Genomic DNA, 14,649 nt, shown 5'->3' with positions numbered 1-14,649 from the left:
CGATGGACGGTTCCCCTTCCAGGGACGTGCCCCCATCGCCCCCCCGCAGCCGCCCCTGAGGGCGGCCCCATGCCAGCAGTCACGGGGGGCTGCGGGTGTTCGCTGCCTGGGGCTGGGGTCCGAGCAGCCCAGGCCCGCTCCCAGACACGCCCCCCTCCGCTTATCTAAAGCAGACACCGAGAGGAGAGCTGCAATAGCTACCACACCAAGCGGACGCTAAGACAAAACGCCCTGCCTGCCATTCCCAGTCGCGGCTCGCGCCCAGGCGTCCCCGTGCGGAAAGGAGTTTCAGCTGAAAGTATTCCTTTTTAATTTTTAAAACCGTCTCGATGAAAGCGACTGCTGGGGGTTACTGTTCGTCTCCACAGGAGAAAATGCCTCCAGGTCTTCCCGAGCGACCTCTTCAGAGCTCAGGTTTGGTCCGGCTTTTCTCGGCCGCGACAGGCGGGATGTCGGCAGCGCAGCGGAAGCTGAGGTTGTCGGAGGCCGAGTCTGGCGTGTTCCCCATTCTCACGGGGGAAAAGAGACCCAAAGTTAGGGATCCTGCCTAGTTAACGCTTACACCCTTTAACGTGACCCTCTGTAACAGAATAGAAACATCTTCCACTTCCCTCGAATAACTTCAAGAAAAGCATTTAATTCTAAATACTTGATGGAAAACACACATGATGTGAGAAGCAATTAGGAATGTATTTATAGCAGGAAAATTTTTAGCAGCATTTGTGGTATGTTTTCCTAACGGCTTCTCAGAAAAATTGCGTAGGAACAAACAAACGTCCTTCAAAATAACCCCCCCTTCCAAAAAAACCCGGCCAGAAGAAACCGCTGCGAGCGGCGCCTGGGCGTTGCCAGACCCTACCTGGTAGCGACGCGAGCTCTGTGATTCGCAGACCCGTCTGCGGTGTCGATCCACGAGGCGCCTCGCAGGACCCGCATGTTCTGAGCGCGCGGCCGCGGCCCCGGCGGCAGGTACTCCGACGCCGTCCACTCCCAGGTGTTTCCCAGCAGGTCGTAGAGCCCTGAGACGCAGGCGGTTTTGCATCAGGATGATGAGAGCACATTTGCCAGGGCTGCAAAAGCGCTTTGGTGTACGGGAGGGGGGCACAAGTTTCAAAGCATCACTGCAAGAGCGTGGTTTAATGGTGAGACTGGGAACCAGCAGCTCGCTATTGCAAACCGGCCCGTTTACAGCTCAGCCTTCACCAAATCTCTCATTTAAACGGCCTCACTGTTTCCCGCCTGCACGAGGCCATGGCACCCGCTGCCCTCAAAACAACGCGCTTGGGATTTTCAGGTAAATCACATGGAAGTGCAAAATAACCGCCTGCTCGGGGACGGTTTGGTGCCTTGAAGCACCCCGGGTGCCCTCAGCCAACGTCAGTACCCACCATCAGCGCTTTCGCTGGGCTCGGTTGTTCTATCGAGATGCTGACGCGACCCTGCGTCCTATCTGCAACCCTGCTACAGTTACGGGATTTCAAAATTAGCGTTGAATGGATATTAGGACGCAGACGCCATCCCCGAAGCCGGGGTGGGGATGCCTGCTCCGTACCATAGTTGTTCTGAGGAGGGAACGCTGCCACCGGCGAGACGCCGTGATAACCGTCCTCAGCCGTGTCGAGCCTCGGGAAGTCGCCCTGTGGGAAGAAAGATCACCCCGCGCAAAGACCCCCGCCGAGACGCCACGAGGTCCTGCTCTGCCCAGGACCGCCCTACGCCCAAATAACAGAACAACTCCATTGCACGCGAACTCTACGCAGCGTTTCTGGCCAAGAGAGGAGTCCAACCCGCCGGGGTTCTCCCAAGACGCCCCCTTTTCAAACAAACTCCTGTATGAGTTTTTGGTTACGTATGAGTTTTTGGAAGCGCTGAAATCCTGGTTTCCCAGGGAAGCTGGGCTGACTCTGCTCCCTCTACGGCTATTTCGGATAACCTCCCCGGAGCGAACTCGGGCACCCTGTGGGTAAGCCTGCATCGCCTCCCCGGCCCGTGCAGCCTGCGCAGGCAGCCCCGCGCGCTCCGTGGGCGCGTTAAACGCCATCAGAAGAGCTCAGCGTCGACAGGATGATTTTTAGGATCTTACCTGCCACAGATTTGTACGGTTCGGCTGAAACTTGTTTCCCCAGGGATACTCCCTTTCTGCCAAAGAGGAAGAGCCGCCCGTTACCCCCGTCTCGCTCCAGCCTCTGCATTTGCCTATTTTTAACCAGGCTTTTACCACCGTCCTTTCCTGCTCAGCTCAGGACACCGCCAGGGGCTGCGTGAACGGGGCCGGTCCCTCTAATCCCTATAGACACTGCCAAGGAGGCGAGGAGAGACGGGAATCGGCAACAGCTTCCCACTCACAGCCCACCGCTCGCGCCAGGGAGGCGCGCGGCCCCGGCAGCGATCCCGGCGGCCGCTTCGTGCCGCCGTCAGCGTGGGGGGCGGGTGGTCGCTCCTGGCCCCAACCCCGAAAAATGGTATTTTTAGCTGGCAGAAGTGCTTTGTTCAGGAAGATACACTAAGCCCATAGATAAGTCACTTCTATAGTAGTAGTAGTAGTAATAATAATAATAATAATGATAATAATAATAATTTGACTCCCAGGCCAAAAGAGGTGGTGCAGCCCCCAGATTAACCTCTGAAAACATCCCTGGACAGAGGTTTAGATCCGGCAGACCTAACATTACTCGATGCCTCGGTTTGGGAAAAGGTCAGAGCTGGCGGTACGTACGCTCCAGTCCTCCCCTGGCAGCAAATTCCCACTCCTCCTCCGTCGGCAGCCGCTTCCCCTTCCAGGCGCAGAACGCCCGCGCGTCGTTCCAGCTCACGTGCAGCACCGGGTAATCCAGCCTGTCCTTGATGCTGGAGCCAGGACCTGAGGGCTGGCAGGAATTGTGCCAAACAGATTTTAATGGATTTTATAAACTTTTCCACTAAAAAGGGACTAAAGGACAGGACAGACCAAGGCAGGGAACGTGCAGCAACCAGAGATGCTATTTTTCCCCCCCGTTTTTGGTCGGTACGGGTCAGCACGCACCAGCACGGAGCGGACTCACCGCCTCGGGCTTTTACTCACCTGTCGCCAAAACGCCTTCTCGACGGGCAGCCACCACGGGGCAGACTGGGAAAAGGAGGGACACCAGATTAAAGACGAACCAGTGCCCCCCCAGCAGCGCGTGTAAAGGGCGCGCGTTAGTCTGGGAACGGTTGAAGGCTGCAGTTTGAGCTGGGCTGCCACGGGCGTTTTGATAGCGCTTCCCAACAGAGTAGAGGCGTCTGCTTTTAAAAGTGAAAACAGACCAAGAAGGCCATGCCGTTCAGTGTTTCTATTTTAAGGTTTGATTAATAAAGTACTTGAAGGCGCTTTGCTCTCTCCCAGCTCACCGGAGCACCCCCCGAGGCCAGCCTGGCACTGTTTGGAGAGGGGGTAGACAGAGGAGCGCCAGAAACCAACCCAGGCTCAACCCTGCTCTTAGTCTTAAAAGCAAAATAACCCAAGACTAAAGAAAAACCACCGAGAACGGCCGGACTCTGCACTGACAGGTGGCTGCTACGCAGTGGAAAAGCAAGGGGCTCCCCGCCCGGGTTTTTTTACTTAAAACGGAGAGGTCGGACAGGGACGCGATCAGAAACACCACCTCCACCATCCCCGCTGAAACTCATCCCCAAGGGATTTAGATTTACCTCCAGCTTTTGGGTGACTTTTTTCTTCAGCTCTTCGGATAAGAAATCCTCAAAGACAAAGCTCCAGCCAAACGCTTCCGCTTCCGTTTTGTATTTCTTTTCTCTAACAAACTCCCTGGCACAAATACAACACGCTCAGGTGGCCGGGGAGGAGTCCTCCGAGGGTCGCGGCGACCCGCGCAGGCGACGAGCTCCGAGCAAGGCAAAGCGCGCAGGGCCCGCAGGCGCCCGCGCGCGGGGAGGCCCGGCCCCGGCCGGTTCCCTGCAGACGCAGCGGATCCGGCCGTCCCGCCTGCAGCCCTTCGCAGACCTGATCGTTTTACCTTACCCACGCAGGTAAACTCACCCCGCAGCCTGGTCTTCCATGAAATGTAACAGTCGCACACCCCAAAAATCCCTTAAAGCCACTAAAACCTCCGGCTGCTGCGAGTTAAATGTCCCCAAACGCAAACCACTGTCAGATAGCGCTGAATAACCTCACCCTGCTTCGGCCCCGTCTGCTTCCCCATCGCCCGAGCTGCAGTGACCGCCGGGACTGGGTGTTGCTGGGCAGTCACTGGTGTGCGCGAGCATCGGCTCTTTTTAAGCGACGGGGGCTCAGGCGGGCGAGCGAAGGCGCTTCCCCAGTGCATTTACTGCTGCCCCGCGCGAGGGCTTCTACCAACCGCCCGGAGGAGCCGTCCCCTACTTACAGATGGGAACCGAACCCGCAGGAACCCGAAATCTCCAAAGCCCCGTTAGCGAGGAAAGGACAGGCGCGCACAAGCAGGTTTGCAAGGAAAAAAGAAAAGAAAAAAGAAAGGAGAAGGAAAAAGAGAAGGGGGGGAAAAAAGGAAAAAGAGAAGGGGGGGGAAAAAGGAAAAAAGGGGAAAAAGGGAAAAAGAGAAGGGGGAGAAGGGGGAAAAAGGGGAAAAGGGGAAAAAGAGAAGGGGGAAAAAGGGAAAAAGGGAAGGGGGGAAAAGGGGGAAAAGGGGGAAAAGGGGGAAGGGAAAATAAAAAAGAAGGGAAAAAAAGGAGAAATAAAAAAGAAGGGGAAAAACGGCAGAAGGGCAGAAAGGCGAGCGCGTTTGCACGCCCGGGGCGGACGCCTCAGCCCGCCCCCGCCGGCGCGGTTCATCACCGGGGACGTTGCTGCCCCCCGAGGCCGGGGCCGCCCCCGCCCCGCCGCCGCCCCGCTCCTACCGGAACTCGGCGTTGGTGACCGGGCGCTTGTCGATGGCGAAGGGCCCCAGCGCCACCTCCCGGGGCCGCCGCTCTTCGCTGCCCGTGCGGAGCCGCCCCCCCGGCAGCCGCACGGCGCCCGCCTCCTCCCCGAGCGCTGCAAGGGAAGGGCGGCGGTGGCGGGACCTTTCCCTTCGGGACGCGGCGTCGGGCGGCGGGGCCCCGGGGCGGCCCTGGGCGAGGCCCGCGCCCCCGGGCACCGAGCCCGAGAGGCTCCGAGGTCGCGTTTTCGGTGCCGTTTTCGGCGCCTGCCCCGGCCCCGCTCAGGTCAGCCCGCGGCCGCTCCCTCCGCGGGCTTCCCCGCCGCCGCCCCGGCCCCGGCCCCGGCCCCGGCGCTCACCCCGCGGGCCGCCGCCCAGCAGCCAGCAGCAGAGCAGCAGCGCCGGCGCCATCCCCGTCCCCATCGCCGTCCCCGGCGGCTCCGGAGCAGGGACGCGAAGGGCGGGCGGAACGGCCGGGCTCTGCCCCGGAAGAGCTGCGGCCGGCGGGGAGGGGCCCCGGGCCCGGCCGCCGCCGGGGCTCAGCGAGCAGCCGCTCGCGTTTTCAGGAAAAGGGACGCTTTGGTGACGTGGCCGTGACGTGCGAAGGGCGGCCAGCACCAAACCCACCGCACCCTGCCGGCATCCACGCGCCTCTCACCCGCAAAAGGAGTTTTCGGGTTTTTGTTTGTCTGGAAGAAGGCCGCTTTGGTGCCCTTGGGTCAGGCAGCCGCGGCAGCAAAGCACAACCGGGACGAAGGAAACTCACCCGAGACCGCGGAGGGGTTCGCTCCACCGCCAAGGCCCGGGACGGCGGTCTCGCCCCGGCGTAGGCCGTAAAGACTTTAACCCAGCCGAAAAAGTGCTAAAACCATCCACCCGCGCGCCACGACGCGGCTGCCAGCACCCACCGGGACCACGGGGGAGCAGGGAAACGCGGCCGGTTCTGTACGAAAGAGGCGGCGATGTCTGAAGGGCTGCACGGGCTCCGCGGGGAAGCGGGGCCCGCAGCCCACCCCCGCTCACAAAGGCCGCAAGCAGCACGTTCACGAGGGAAGTTTTAAATAAGCGGCAGGCCTGAAGCACAGACGTACGAGTTTATTGGGCGAAAAGGGAGGGGAGTGCAGCTGCACACTTCAGTGAGATCGGAAATAAATAGCAACTGTTTAGAGCCAAGCCTTTGAACAGCTGCCCAGGGTCTGAGCGGCCGCGCGTACCGGAGAGCGGCTGCTGGCTCCGGCAGTGACCCGCTGCGGCGGCGCGGGGCCTCTCGGAGGGCGCGGCCCGAGCTGACCGCCGTCGCCAGCAGCAGACCCCGCTCAGCCCTTCAGGGAGGACATTCCAGCTCGCATGATCTCGTCCACCAAGAGAATGTTGCTGGCGATCACCGTGCTACAAACAGAAAAGAAAGGCTGTTAGAATAGCGGGTTTGATGTAGTTTGAAGACAGCTCGGCTTCACTCCCGCCTTTCGAGACCGCTTCCTCCACGTGGGATCCCTCCGTTCCACACCGCTCCAGCACTTTCACCCGCCGAACGCCCAGGGCTCTGTGAAGTGAGAACACCGAGCACCTACCACGAGTGAAGCAGCTGCTTTTTGACGTTGTAATTGTCCCAGATTCCAGCCGCCGCAGCCACCATCGGCTCCCCTGCAAAAGAAGCACAAGCCTTTAACTGACCAGTTCACGTCGTTCAAAGGACGACCTTCCGCTGCCCGACACCCGACATCGCTACATCCAACACCGCGTCGCCGCGCGCTTTATCTTCGCAAAAACCAGAACACACGTAAGCGCCGCGGCACGCCAAGGCCGACCGCGGCAGCTGTGGCGATTCAGATAAAGGATTTATTGTGATCAACCAGGGCGTCCCGCGTAGCTGTCTGTGAAAAAGGAACGGCGCTCTGCATTCAGAGCAGCTTGATTCTTCAGGGAGCTGAGCCATGACGGTTTCCCGTTAGTTTAGGAGGTTCCTACCAGTGTTCAGATCAACGCCAGTGAGCTGCCCCGATTCCGCGTGCTCCGTCTGGACCTTCACCAGCGTTTCCTGGGGATCGTAGCCAGAGTTCTGGGCGAGAACCTTTGAGAGAACAGAGACGTTCTTTCGTGCTGTTAATTACGAGACCTCCAGCAGGGAAAGCGATGGGTCTCAGCGTGCTTTAAAGCCACTCTATCCAGGAGCTCCTCGTACCTTGGGGATGATGAGCAGGGCGTCTGCGAAAGCCTGAACCCCCAGCTGGGCTCTTCCTCTCACGTTCGGTTTATGCTTAACAAGAGCACTGGCCACTGCCACCTCTAGAGCACCGGCCCCTGGAACCACACATCCTGCAAGGGAGAACTCGGGACTGAGACGGCGCAATAAGCGCTATTCCAATTTAAACAGTTCCTTTTTAGTCTAGTTTGATCTCTGCCCTCACCCCTAAGAGGACAGCTTGTATCTGGCCAGGAGGTACTTACACAGTTACCAACCACTTGCAAAATACGGGGTGCAAGAACAGTAACTAAAAGCGCTTTGCCCTGGATACACTCAGCTCGGTGCCCGACTGCAGCGGGTACCACGGAAGCTGATGAAGCAGTCACTAATTTGGGGATGAGTTTCAGCAGAAGACCCTTCACATCGCTCAGCGGAGCGGAGACTTACCATCCTCGATAGCGTTCTTAACAGCACGCAGACCATCTCTTACGGCATCCTTGATCTGTGTCAGCGTATGCTTGTTCGGCCCCCTGATCAACAGGGTAACAGAGCGGGGGTTGTCGCACTTCTCAATGAAGGTGTATTTCTCTTCACCCTGTAGAGCAGCGTTACGTGTTCGTGTCATACATCTGCTTAATCAACGTGTATGTGTAATAAAAAAACCTGAACAGACACTTTCAGGTTCAGTTCTGCACTAACAGCACTTCAAGAAGTGATGAGAAGCAGCAGAACCTTCTTTCCGTTGCCTCAGTTTTACAGATATTAAAAGCATAGCATGGCAGTAACAGCAGGAAAACACAGCGCGACGAGAGCCAATACCCAGGTAGATGCTCACGTCCAAGCGCACGCCGGGCTGTGAAACGCCACCAGCCTTTATTCATGCTGGCGCGTAGCTCTCAAAGCACTTCAGAAAAATCCACGCACGGACATACCAAGGCAGAGGAAAGCTGGCGCCAAGCGAGATCGGCCCGGGCGTATTTAGCCCGGCTTCGGCCGAGAGCTCGGTGTACTCACCAGCGTATACTCGTAGACGAGCCCTGCGTGTCCCAGACAGTCAGGAGTGAGATCCTCCACAGAGTTCATGGCAGTGCCGCCGCACGCAAGGGTCAGCCTGGGAGAGAGCACGGGCAGCTTAGCACTTGCTTTGTATTAAGTAAAACCTGAAGTCACGGACGTAACGACAGTATTTCAGCACGCCGACCACCACGCTGGTTACGTGGAAGGCTTGGAACAGCTCGCTTCTGTTCGTGAAAGAACTCTTCACAAAACCAAGCCTGTAGAAGGAAGTCTCCTCTACAGGTGTCTGCGTTTAAAGCATATTGACAGCTCAAGTTCCTACGTCACTCCGCGCGCCGAACTGACGTTTCTGTGGTTTGTAAAACCACCCCGATACAGCAGTCGGAGCCGGACAGACCGAAGGGGACTTTTAGTGCAAGTCCTTGAAGGTGGATTCAAGGCAGACTTGGCCTGAGTTTGGAAGAGCAAGTTGTTTTACCCCCTCCTCTCCCCAGGAACTGACCTTTCCATGTTCCTTCTTTTAGCTCTCCGCAAAGCAACTATTCCTTCTTTCGCAAGTGCATCCAAGGAAAATGGGTCAATTCCCTAGAAACAAAGACAGTGGCCATCAGGATAAAGAAAAAGCTAAACACACCCTCTCTCAGCCTGACACTAATGGGCAAGTTCTTCCTCAGGGCTCAAAGAAGATCTCAAACAGGAACTGTAGGCACATACTCAAAAGTTCAGCCTAAAAATGTAGCTATTTCTGGCTGAAGAACTGTACAAAGTGAGTCAAACCGCACACGGCTTGCCAAGAAAGCCAGCAGTCCCCATTCAGTTTTCTAGTGAGTTACACCCTTCATCTCACCTTCTGGTTGATCACAATGAATCCTTTATCTGAATCGCCACAGACTCTTCGTTTCAAGTCTATGATTTTGTTCACTCTGTCTTCAATGAACTTTCTTTCTGCTTTCACTAGCTTCTCTCTCTCTTCAGCACTTTTATAGAAGAATCCAGAGCTCACCTCTCTGCGGGAGGGGAACAAAAAATAAAGGCAGTAAGAAAACTATCCTCTCTGCTGTAGAAATCAACTTAAGCATAAGGAATCGATCCTTTCAGCAACATTCCAAGAAAATCAAACAAACCAAATGAGACCCCCCCACCCAAACCAGCGTGCAAGGTACAGCTGTCCCTGCTCTCTAGTTCAGAGCTTTTCCACTGCAAGAAAGAAGGCACGCATCCGAAACGGAGCGAGCTCCGGAGGATACTTACGTGTTCGCTCTGCAATATAAAATTATGCCCAAGAAAGGACAGACTTCCAGCCTTTTTTCAATGAAACAACAAAATAAAAACCACTACGAAGCTCTGCCTCACAAAGACATTTTCTCAGCCACCGGCTTCCCTTTTCCAAAAAAGGGCTGCAGAAGGAGCATCACCTCTTCCATTCCACCTTCCGCACTGCCTGCCTCGCTCTAGAGGAGTCTACGCACTCCTGTCGGTTCTTACTTAAGCACACCTTAAATACAAGTCTAACACATGAGCGTTTTCTGCTCTTCACTTTGGTGCTGCGTACTTACGTTTTCTCATATTCTAGGGATACGTTGCAAGTAAGAACATAAGCATCTTCCACTCTTTTCTTCATGTCAGGGTGACGAGCGCCATGATCCAAAACCAGCCCCCTAATCAGCCTGGAAGATTAAAAAGCATTTTGTGTGTCAGCATACTCATACAGAAGATACGCACTTCGTGGAAGCGGGGAGCGGTCAGAACCGACAGTGCGACTGGTCAAACACGAGCTGCCCGTGCGCCTGTCTTGGGAGTGAACAACGATCGTGTATCCCACTTCCAAGGGCGTGCCCATTCTCATATGAACAGCATGCCAATCGGAGTGCGAAAAAGGAATTTATTCTGGCATAGTGTCTGACTGCATTAGCTACTGCGGAAAGCTAGTGCAGAATTCGCCCATGCCCCTGACGTAAATATAAAGCCTACGGAATATCCGCGGATGACCACAACCCAGCTTCCATTTATCGAATGCTATTTGTACTTGTAATGAACAGATACCAGCCTAAAGCAAACACTATTACTAAGAAAAAAAGTATTTATTCGATATTGTGATGTAAAAGCCTAAGCCAGCGTTACTCTGCTATTCAAAAATCTCTTGTCAGGGAATCAAGTTCAGTGACTGGGGGACTTCTGCTGCCTACATCATTTATGGCTGAAATCTGTCCTTCTGCCCCTTCCCTAATCACTTTTCCAGGGGTAGCTTTAGGACACCCAAGTTCTAAAAAGAAAACAAAACCGCATGGACCACTCAAACATCAGGGCACCATTAAACCGAAGCTCAAGGCTACGCGTTACTTACGTTGTGTCAGTTTCTGATTTGTGCTTCATCTCCATGATCTCCACCATGTGGAGGTCAATAGGCTCATCTGGTTTCCTGACTGTCAAAACAGAATCTACTACAGCCTGGAAGAGAGGGGAGGGGAAAAAAGCCCCCAAAACGACCATAAGTCTTCCGAAGTGCAAGGTGACATCTTTCCATCCACCCTTCACTCAAGTAATAATCACAGCGCTTTAAAACCTGGACCTCTTCACACAAAAAGAGGCAGAAGAGGGACAGGCACTTACCTCCGTTAGGATGTCAGCAAGCTCGGTGTGAACTTTAGTACGGAGGGATGTTCTGGCAACATCTATAAGGGTCTCCCTGTCCATTTCCTTGGTTACTTTGACCTGCTCCAAAACTTCAAGTGCTTTTTCCTTTGCAATCTCAAATCCTTCTGCTACTATTCTAGGGTGCAAACCCTAATGCGAGGAAAGAAGGGAAATCATTAGACAACAGAAGACAAAATGGTACTTTTTCACAAACAGGTCCTGTGGTTTCAACATCCCATGTAACGTCACACCATAGGGAATACGCATCCCACAAGAAAATGTACTGTCCTTCTGAATACATATAAAAGGAATGCAAATCCTTCCAATGCAGAGGAAAAGCACAGCTTATTCTAGCACAGAATTGAAACCAAGGGAACTACAAAGCACACTTGGGTGTTCACTGTGCAATACGAATGCCTGCTCTGTACCTTATAGTATCCAAAATACCTAACGTCAGGGAGGATCTCCTTGTTAACGTACAAGTAAAAGGAGTGATTTAACTCACACAGACAGAAGTAACAGCCGGTATCAGAGAAAACCTTATTAACAGCTACAGTATCCACAATAAGCAGTTTTGGTTTTGAACAAGTCTTAAGTCCTCTCCAGCTTTTCCCCATTTTACAAGTTCTGTGATGCACTCATTTTAAGCAGAAATATATATTCATTTCCATGTTTGACTTATGAGCATTAAGCATTAAACACAAACAAGCTGAATGGTCTCAGATGAAGCTTTTACCTTGTCCACCTCCCAAAGAAACACTGCATACGCACCTCAGAAATATAGAGATCTGCCTGCTTTAGGAGCTCTCCAATGATCAAGACATTTGACGTGGTACCATCTCCAGTGATGTCATCTTGCGCTGTCGCTACTTTTGCTATCAAGGAGGCTGTGGGGTGTTGTATTTGCTAAACAAAAGTAAGAAGCTGAGCAGTAAGTCTTACTGCACTGGTACAGGAAGAAAGCAATCTGAAATCAGCTAAACGAAATATTTATGGACTAGCTGGTGTTTTCATGATTCACCTCAATTTAGCAGGTTTCAACACATAACATCAATTACCAAAAATGATCTCTTTGACAACAGGTTGACTGAATTAAGCCACATAATGCTATTTCCCGCCTCAGATTATGCATCTATACACAAACATGTTGAGTGCTAAGAGCCAAAGTAGTCCTCAAGTCATTATGAACCTGACAGAGCCCTTTTCTCCTGTAGGCAAAGGATTCACCATCACAACTGGACCGTGGCAGGCACTAAAACCAGCATGCTCAGAGCTAATTTAGGAATCTCTGCACGACCAGTGCTGTACATCCCCTCACTGGTTTGCTATTTCTTTGGCAGTTTATTTTACTCATTCTCAGGAAACCAAAGAACATTCAACTAGTTTGTTGCTTGTCGGTTCCTCTGCTAAGTAGTACCTTTGGTGTTCCGGCTATGAACATCGTTCCTGTCTGCCCAAACTTCACAACCACCACACATGATCTTACGCTACTTACACAAGTCAGCCTTTTAATTTAAGGAACATGCACATCACTTAGCACCTCCAACGGCTGACTGAAGAGCATTTTAACACAGGTTGAAGCCTATGAACCTACAAAACAGTACCCCCATTTGAAGAGGTTGGTGCTTGGTAACTGTACTAGAGCGAGATAAGATCAAATGGGACCATTCATACTATCGTTTAGCTTTTCACCATTATTTTTTAAAGCACTACCTCTAGTGTGAAGGAACCGACGTAATTAATTTTTCCTGTTTGCCAGACCACCGTGTATATTAACTTAGACACTTTATGCTGAATTACAAGAGCCGGCCAGTGGACTGAAATGCTCCACGCACGGGCTGTGCCCACCCGGGGGATGGGGGCACGCTGCAACCCGACAGCCCCGGGACCCAGGGCCCACGGGTGGGCCCGGCCATGCCACCGGCTCCCAGCGCAGGAGAGCCCGCGGGGTGACATCACCCCACGTGTAACCTTCACCCCTGCGTGGGAAACTGTGATACAACCCCAGGCCCGGCGGGAAGCCGATACGAGCTGCATCCATCACCCAGATTTAAACACTTTCCACGCCCAGGAAGAACTCATGGAGAACTCTGCTGTCTGAGGCCTGCTCAAGTACGACGGAAGCACGTGTTCCGTAAGCAAAAGAGAAGGCGACAAAAATGTCCATTATTTAAACAGCTTATGCTTCCTTTTTAATCGCCAAATTGGCAGGCAAACTTTATTCAGCATCTGCCAAGCTGCACTTATTTACCTTCCTCCCAAGGGAGGGTTTCCCCTCAACGCACAGGGCAAGTGCCCCAGAAACGCAGGCGGGGGCAGCAGGGGACGCGGCCCCCTCCGCCACCGGCACCCTGCGGGAACAGGAGCGGGCTCCGGCTCCCCCCGTCCCCCCACGGCTGCCCAAGGCGCCCACCCCCCGCCGAGGCCCGGCTCACCATCTCCTGCAGCAGCACGTTGCCATCTTTGGTCAGCTTGATGTCTCCAGCCCCCGACACCAGCCTGCGGGCGACAGGAGGCGGGTGAGCAGCGCCCCCCGGCCCCGCCACCCGCAGCGATCCCCCTCCATTCATTCGGCCCCACCCGGCCCCGCCGCCTCCGCCTTTGTTCCCGGCCGCATGGCGGCGGCAGGAGCGGCGTCCCGGCCCCACACCGGCCTCCCCCGGCCCCACACCGGCCTCCCCCGGCCCCACACCGGCCTCCCCCGGCCCCTCTCCTCACGCTTCCCCTCCGGTCGTAACGGCCGCCCGCGCTTTAAGACACCGCCGCCCCCCCCCCCCCCCCCAACCCCGACGGGGGCGCGGGGGGTTCCCTCACATCTTCATGGTGCCCTTGGGGCCCAGGTTGGTCCTCAGCACATCCTGGAGCCCGCGGGCCGCGCTGATGTTCACCGCCAGCGCGGCCTGGGCACGGGCCACCTCCGCCTTGGGGTTGAGGGCCTTCACCGCCATGGCCGCCGCTGCGCTCCGCGCTGGGCCAGGCCGCGCCGGGCGGGAGGAGCCGAGCGCCGCGGCGAGGGGCGGGAACGGGGCAGGCCGCGCCTCCCCGCCCGCCCCTTCTAGAACACTCCGAGGCGCGCGCGCGCCCATTGGCCCGCCGGCGCGTCAGCCGCGTTCCCATTGGCCCGCCGGCGCGTCAGCCGCGTTCCTATTGGCCCGCCGGCGCGTCAGCCGCGTTCCCATTGGCTGCGGCGCCTGGCGCTCCGCCGGCCGCCTCCCGCCCCGCCGCTGAGGCGCCGCCGGGGCGCGGCGGTTGGCAGCCGCGGGCTGTGTGGAGCGGGCGCCGCGGTTAACGGGGAGCGGAGCGTTCACGGGGAGCCCGGCCCCTCGGGGGGGAGCGGCCGGTGGCGGCCGGCGGTCAGGCGGTGCGTGTGGGAACGAGGCCTTTGAACGGGCAGGGTCGCTCGGTCGTTAATCCCACCCACTCATGTGACAGGCACCCCCCTCCCGGCAGGTTCGCAGAACCGTGAGAATAAATAATTAAACCGGTGATTTAACATTAGATCGATGGAATTAATAGTTAAGCGGACCGGATTAATAATCAAAATAGTTCTCGGTAAAAATTCAGAGTTGAGGTTAATCAAAACTCGTCTTAATACAGAAGCTGCTGCGTGGGCCGCCGGGGCCTGCACAGCCACCGCAGCGCAGCCCCGCACACCCAGGCCTTTCCTGAGCCTGAGCCCTTCCCAGGGCTTCCTAAGCACGGGATGAACTCCCCTGAGCCACGCAGAGGTTTCCCGTGGGGCCTGTGGAACAAAACCAGAAATACTGTTAAGGCAACTTTGATGGGTGCTGGAAGTGTTGGGCCTACGTGGCCTGTCGGGGCCCAGGCCCTGAGGCTGCACAATGTTCGTATCTTACCGGCTTCGGGCTCCCGAATGGAGGACAATCGACAGTTTCCCTTGAGAGGAGCTTGAGAAGAGAGCTCCTGCCAGAGCTCCTTACA

The 14,649-nt window shown here is 55.6% G+C and overlaps 2 protein-coding genes across 5 annotated transcripts; both read right to left on the bottom strand.

Annotated features, from left to right (window-relative positions):
- Nucleotides 1–274: 274 nt before the first annotated feature.
- Nucleotides 275–5,331, bottom strand: SUMF2 (sulfatase modifying factor 2). Of its 4 annotated transcripts, none has more exons than XM_082328682.1 (9): nt 5,231–5,331; nt 4,852–4,987; nt 3,670–3,784; nt 3,062–3,106; nt 2,717–2,867; nt 2,084–2,139; nt 1,553–1,637; nt 860–1,019; nt 275–509 (listed from the first exon to the last, which is right to left on the bottom strand). In XM_082328682.1, the coding sequence occupies exons 1-9, from the start codon at nt 5,292–5,294 to the stop codon at nt 404–406; spliced, it is 918 nt and encodes a 305-aa protein (XP_082184808.1). In that variant the 5' UTR covers nt 5,295–5,331; the 3' UTR covers nt 275–403. The 4 variants fall into 4 exon arrangements, with proteins under 4 accessions (XP_082184808.1, XP_082184809.1, XP_082184810.1 ...); XM_082328683.1 differs by lacking the exon at nt 275–509 and adding an exon at nt 1,389–1,461 and having other exon boundaries at nt 879–1,019; XM_082328684.1 differs by lacking the exon at nt 275–509 and adding an exon at nt 1,389–1,458 and having other exon boundaries at nt 879–1,019.
- A 620-nt stretch (nt 5,332–5,951) lies between these two features.
- On the bottom strand, nt 5,952–13,715 carry CCT6A (chaperonin containing TCP1 subunit 6A). Its single transcript, XM_082328289.1, has 14 exons — nt 13,522–13,715; nt 13,143–13,206; nt 11,479–11,613; nt 10,684–10,857; nt 10,418–10,521; nt 9,630–9,740; nt 8,921–9,080; nt 8,576–8,658; nt 8,071–8,167; nt 7,504–7,651; nt 7,054–7,187; nt 6,840–6,942; nt 6,443–6,515; nt 5,952–6,260 (listed from the first exon to the last, which is right to left on the bottom strand). The coding sequence occupies exons 1-14, from the start codon at nt 13,653–13,655 to the stop codon at nt 6,188–6,190; spliced, it is 1,593 nt and encodes a 530-aa protein (XP_082184415.1). The 5' UTR covers nt 13,656–13,715; the 3' UTR covers nt 5,952–6,187.
- Between the last annotated feature and the right edge of the window lie 934 nt (nt 13,716–14,649).

Source organism: Platalea leucorodia, assembly GCF_965183815.1.
Source record: "Platalea leucorodia genome assembly, chromosome: 16".
NCBI lineage: Eukaryota > Metazoa > Chordata > Aves > Pelecaniformes > Threskiornithidae > Platalea > Platalea leucorodia.
The sequence above is the reverse complement of the archived record's forward strand: the minus strand, read 5'-3'. Positions and strand labels throughout refer to the sequence as shown.

What these genes read in the sequence shown, in the direction of transcription:
- CCT6A (XM_082328289.1), bottom strand. Translation starts at nt 13,655, where the DNA reads ATGGCGGTGAAGGCCCTCAACCCCAAGGCGGAGGTGGCCCGTGCCCAG. An exon ending in CCCAAGGGCACCATGAAGAT is followed by an intron (nt 13,207 to 13,521) that starts GTGAGGGAACCC and finishes TGTCGCCCGCAG; the next exon opens with GCTGGTGTCGGGGGCTGGAG. An exon ending in TCGTCTACGAGTATACGCTG is followed by an intron (nt 7,652 to 8,070) that starts GTGAGTACACCG and finishes GCTGCTCTACAG; the next exon opens with GGTGAAGAGAAATACACCTT.
- SUMF2 (XM_082328682.1), bottom strand. Translation starts at nt 5,294, where the DNA reads ATGGGGACGGGGATGGCGCCGGCGCTGCTGCTCTGCTGCTGGCTGCTG. An exon ending in GTCACCAACGCCGAGTTCCG is followed by an intron (nt 3,785 to 4,851) that starts GTAGGAGCGGGG and finishes TATTTGTGCCAG; the next exon opens with GGAGTTTGTTAGAGAAAAGA. An exon ending in AGAGCTCGCGTCGCTACCAG is followed by an intron (nt 510 to 859) that starts GTAGGGTCTGGC and finishes TTCCCCCGTGAG; the next exon opens with AATGGGGAACACGCCAGACT.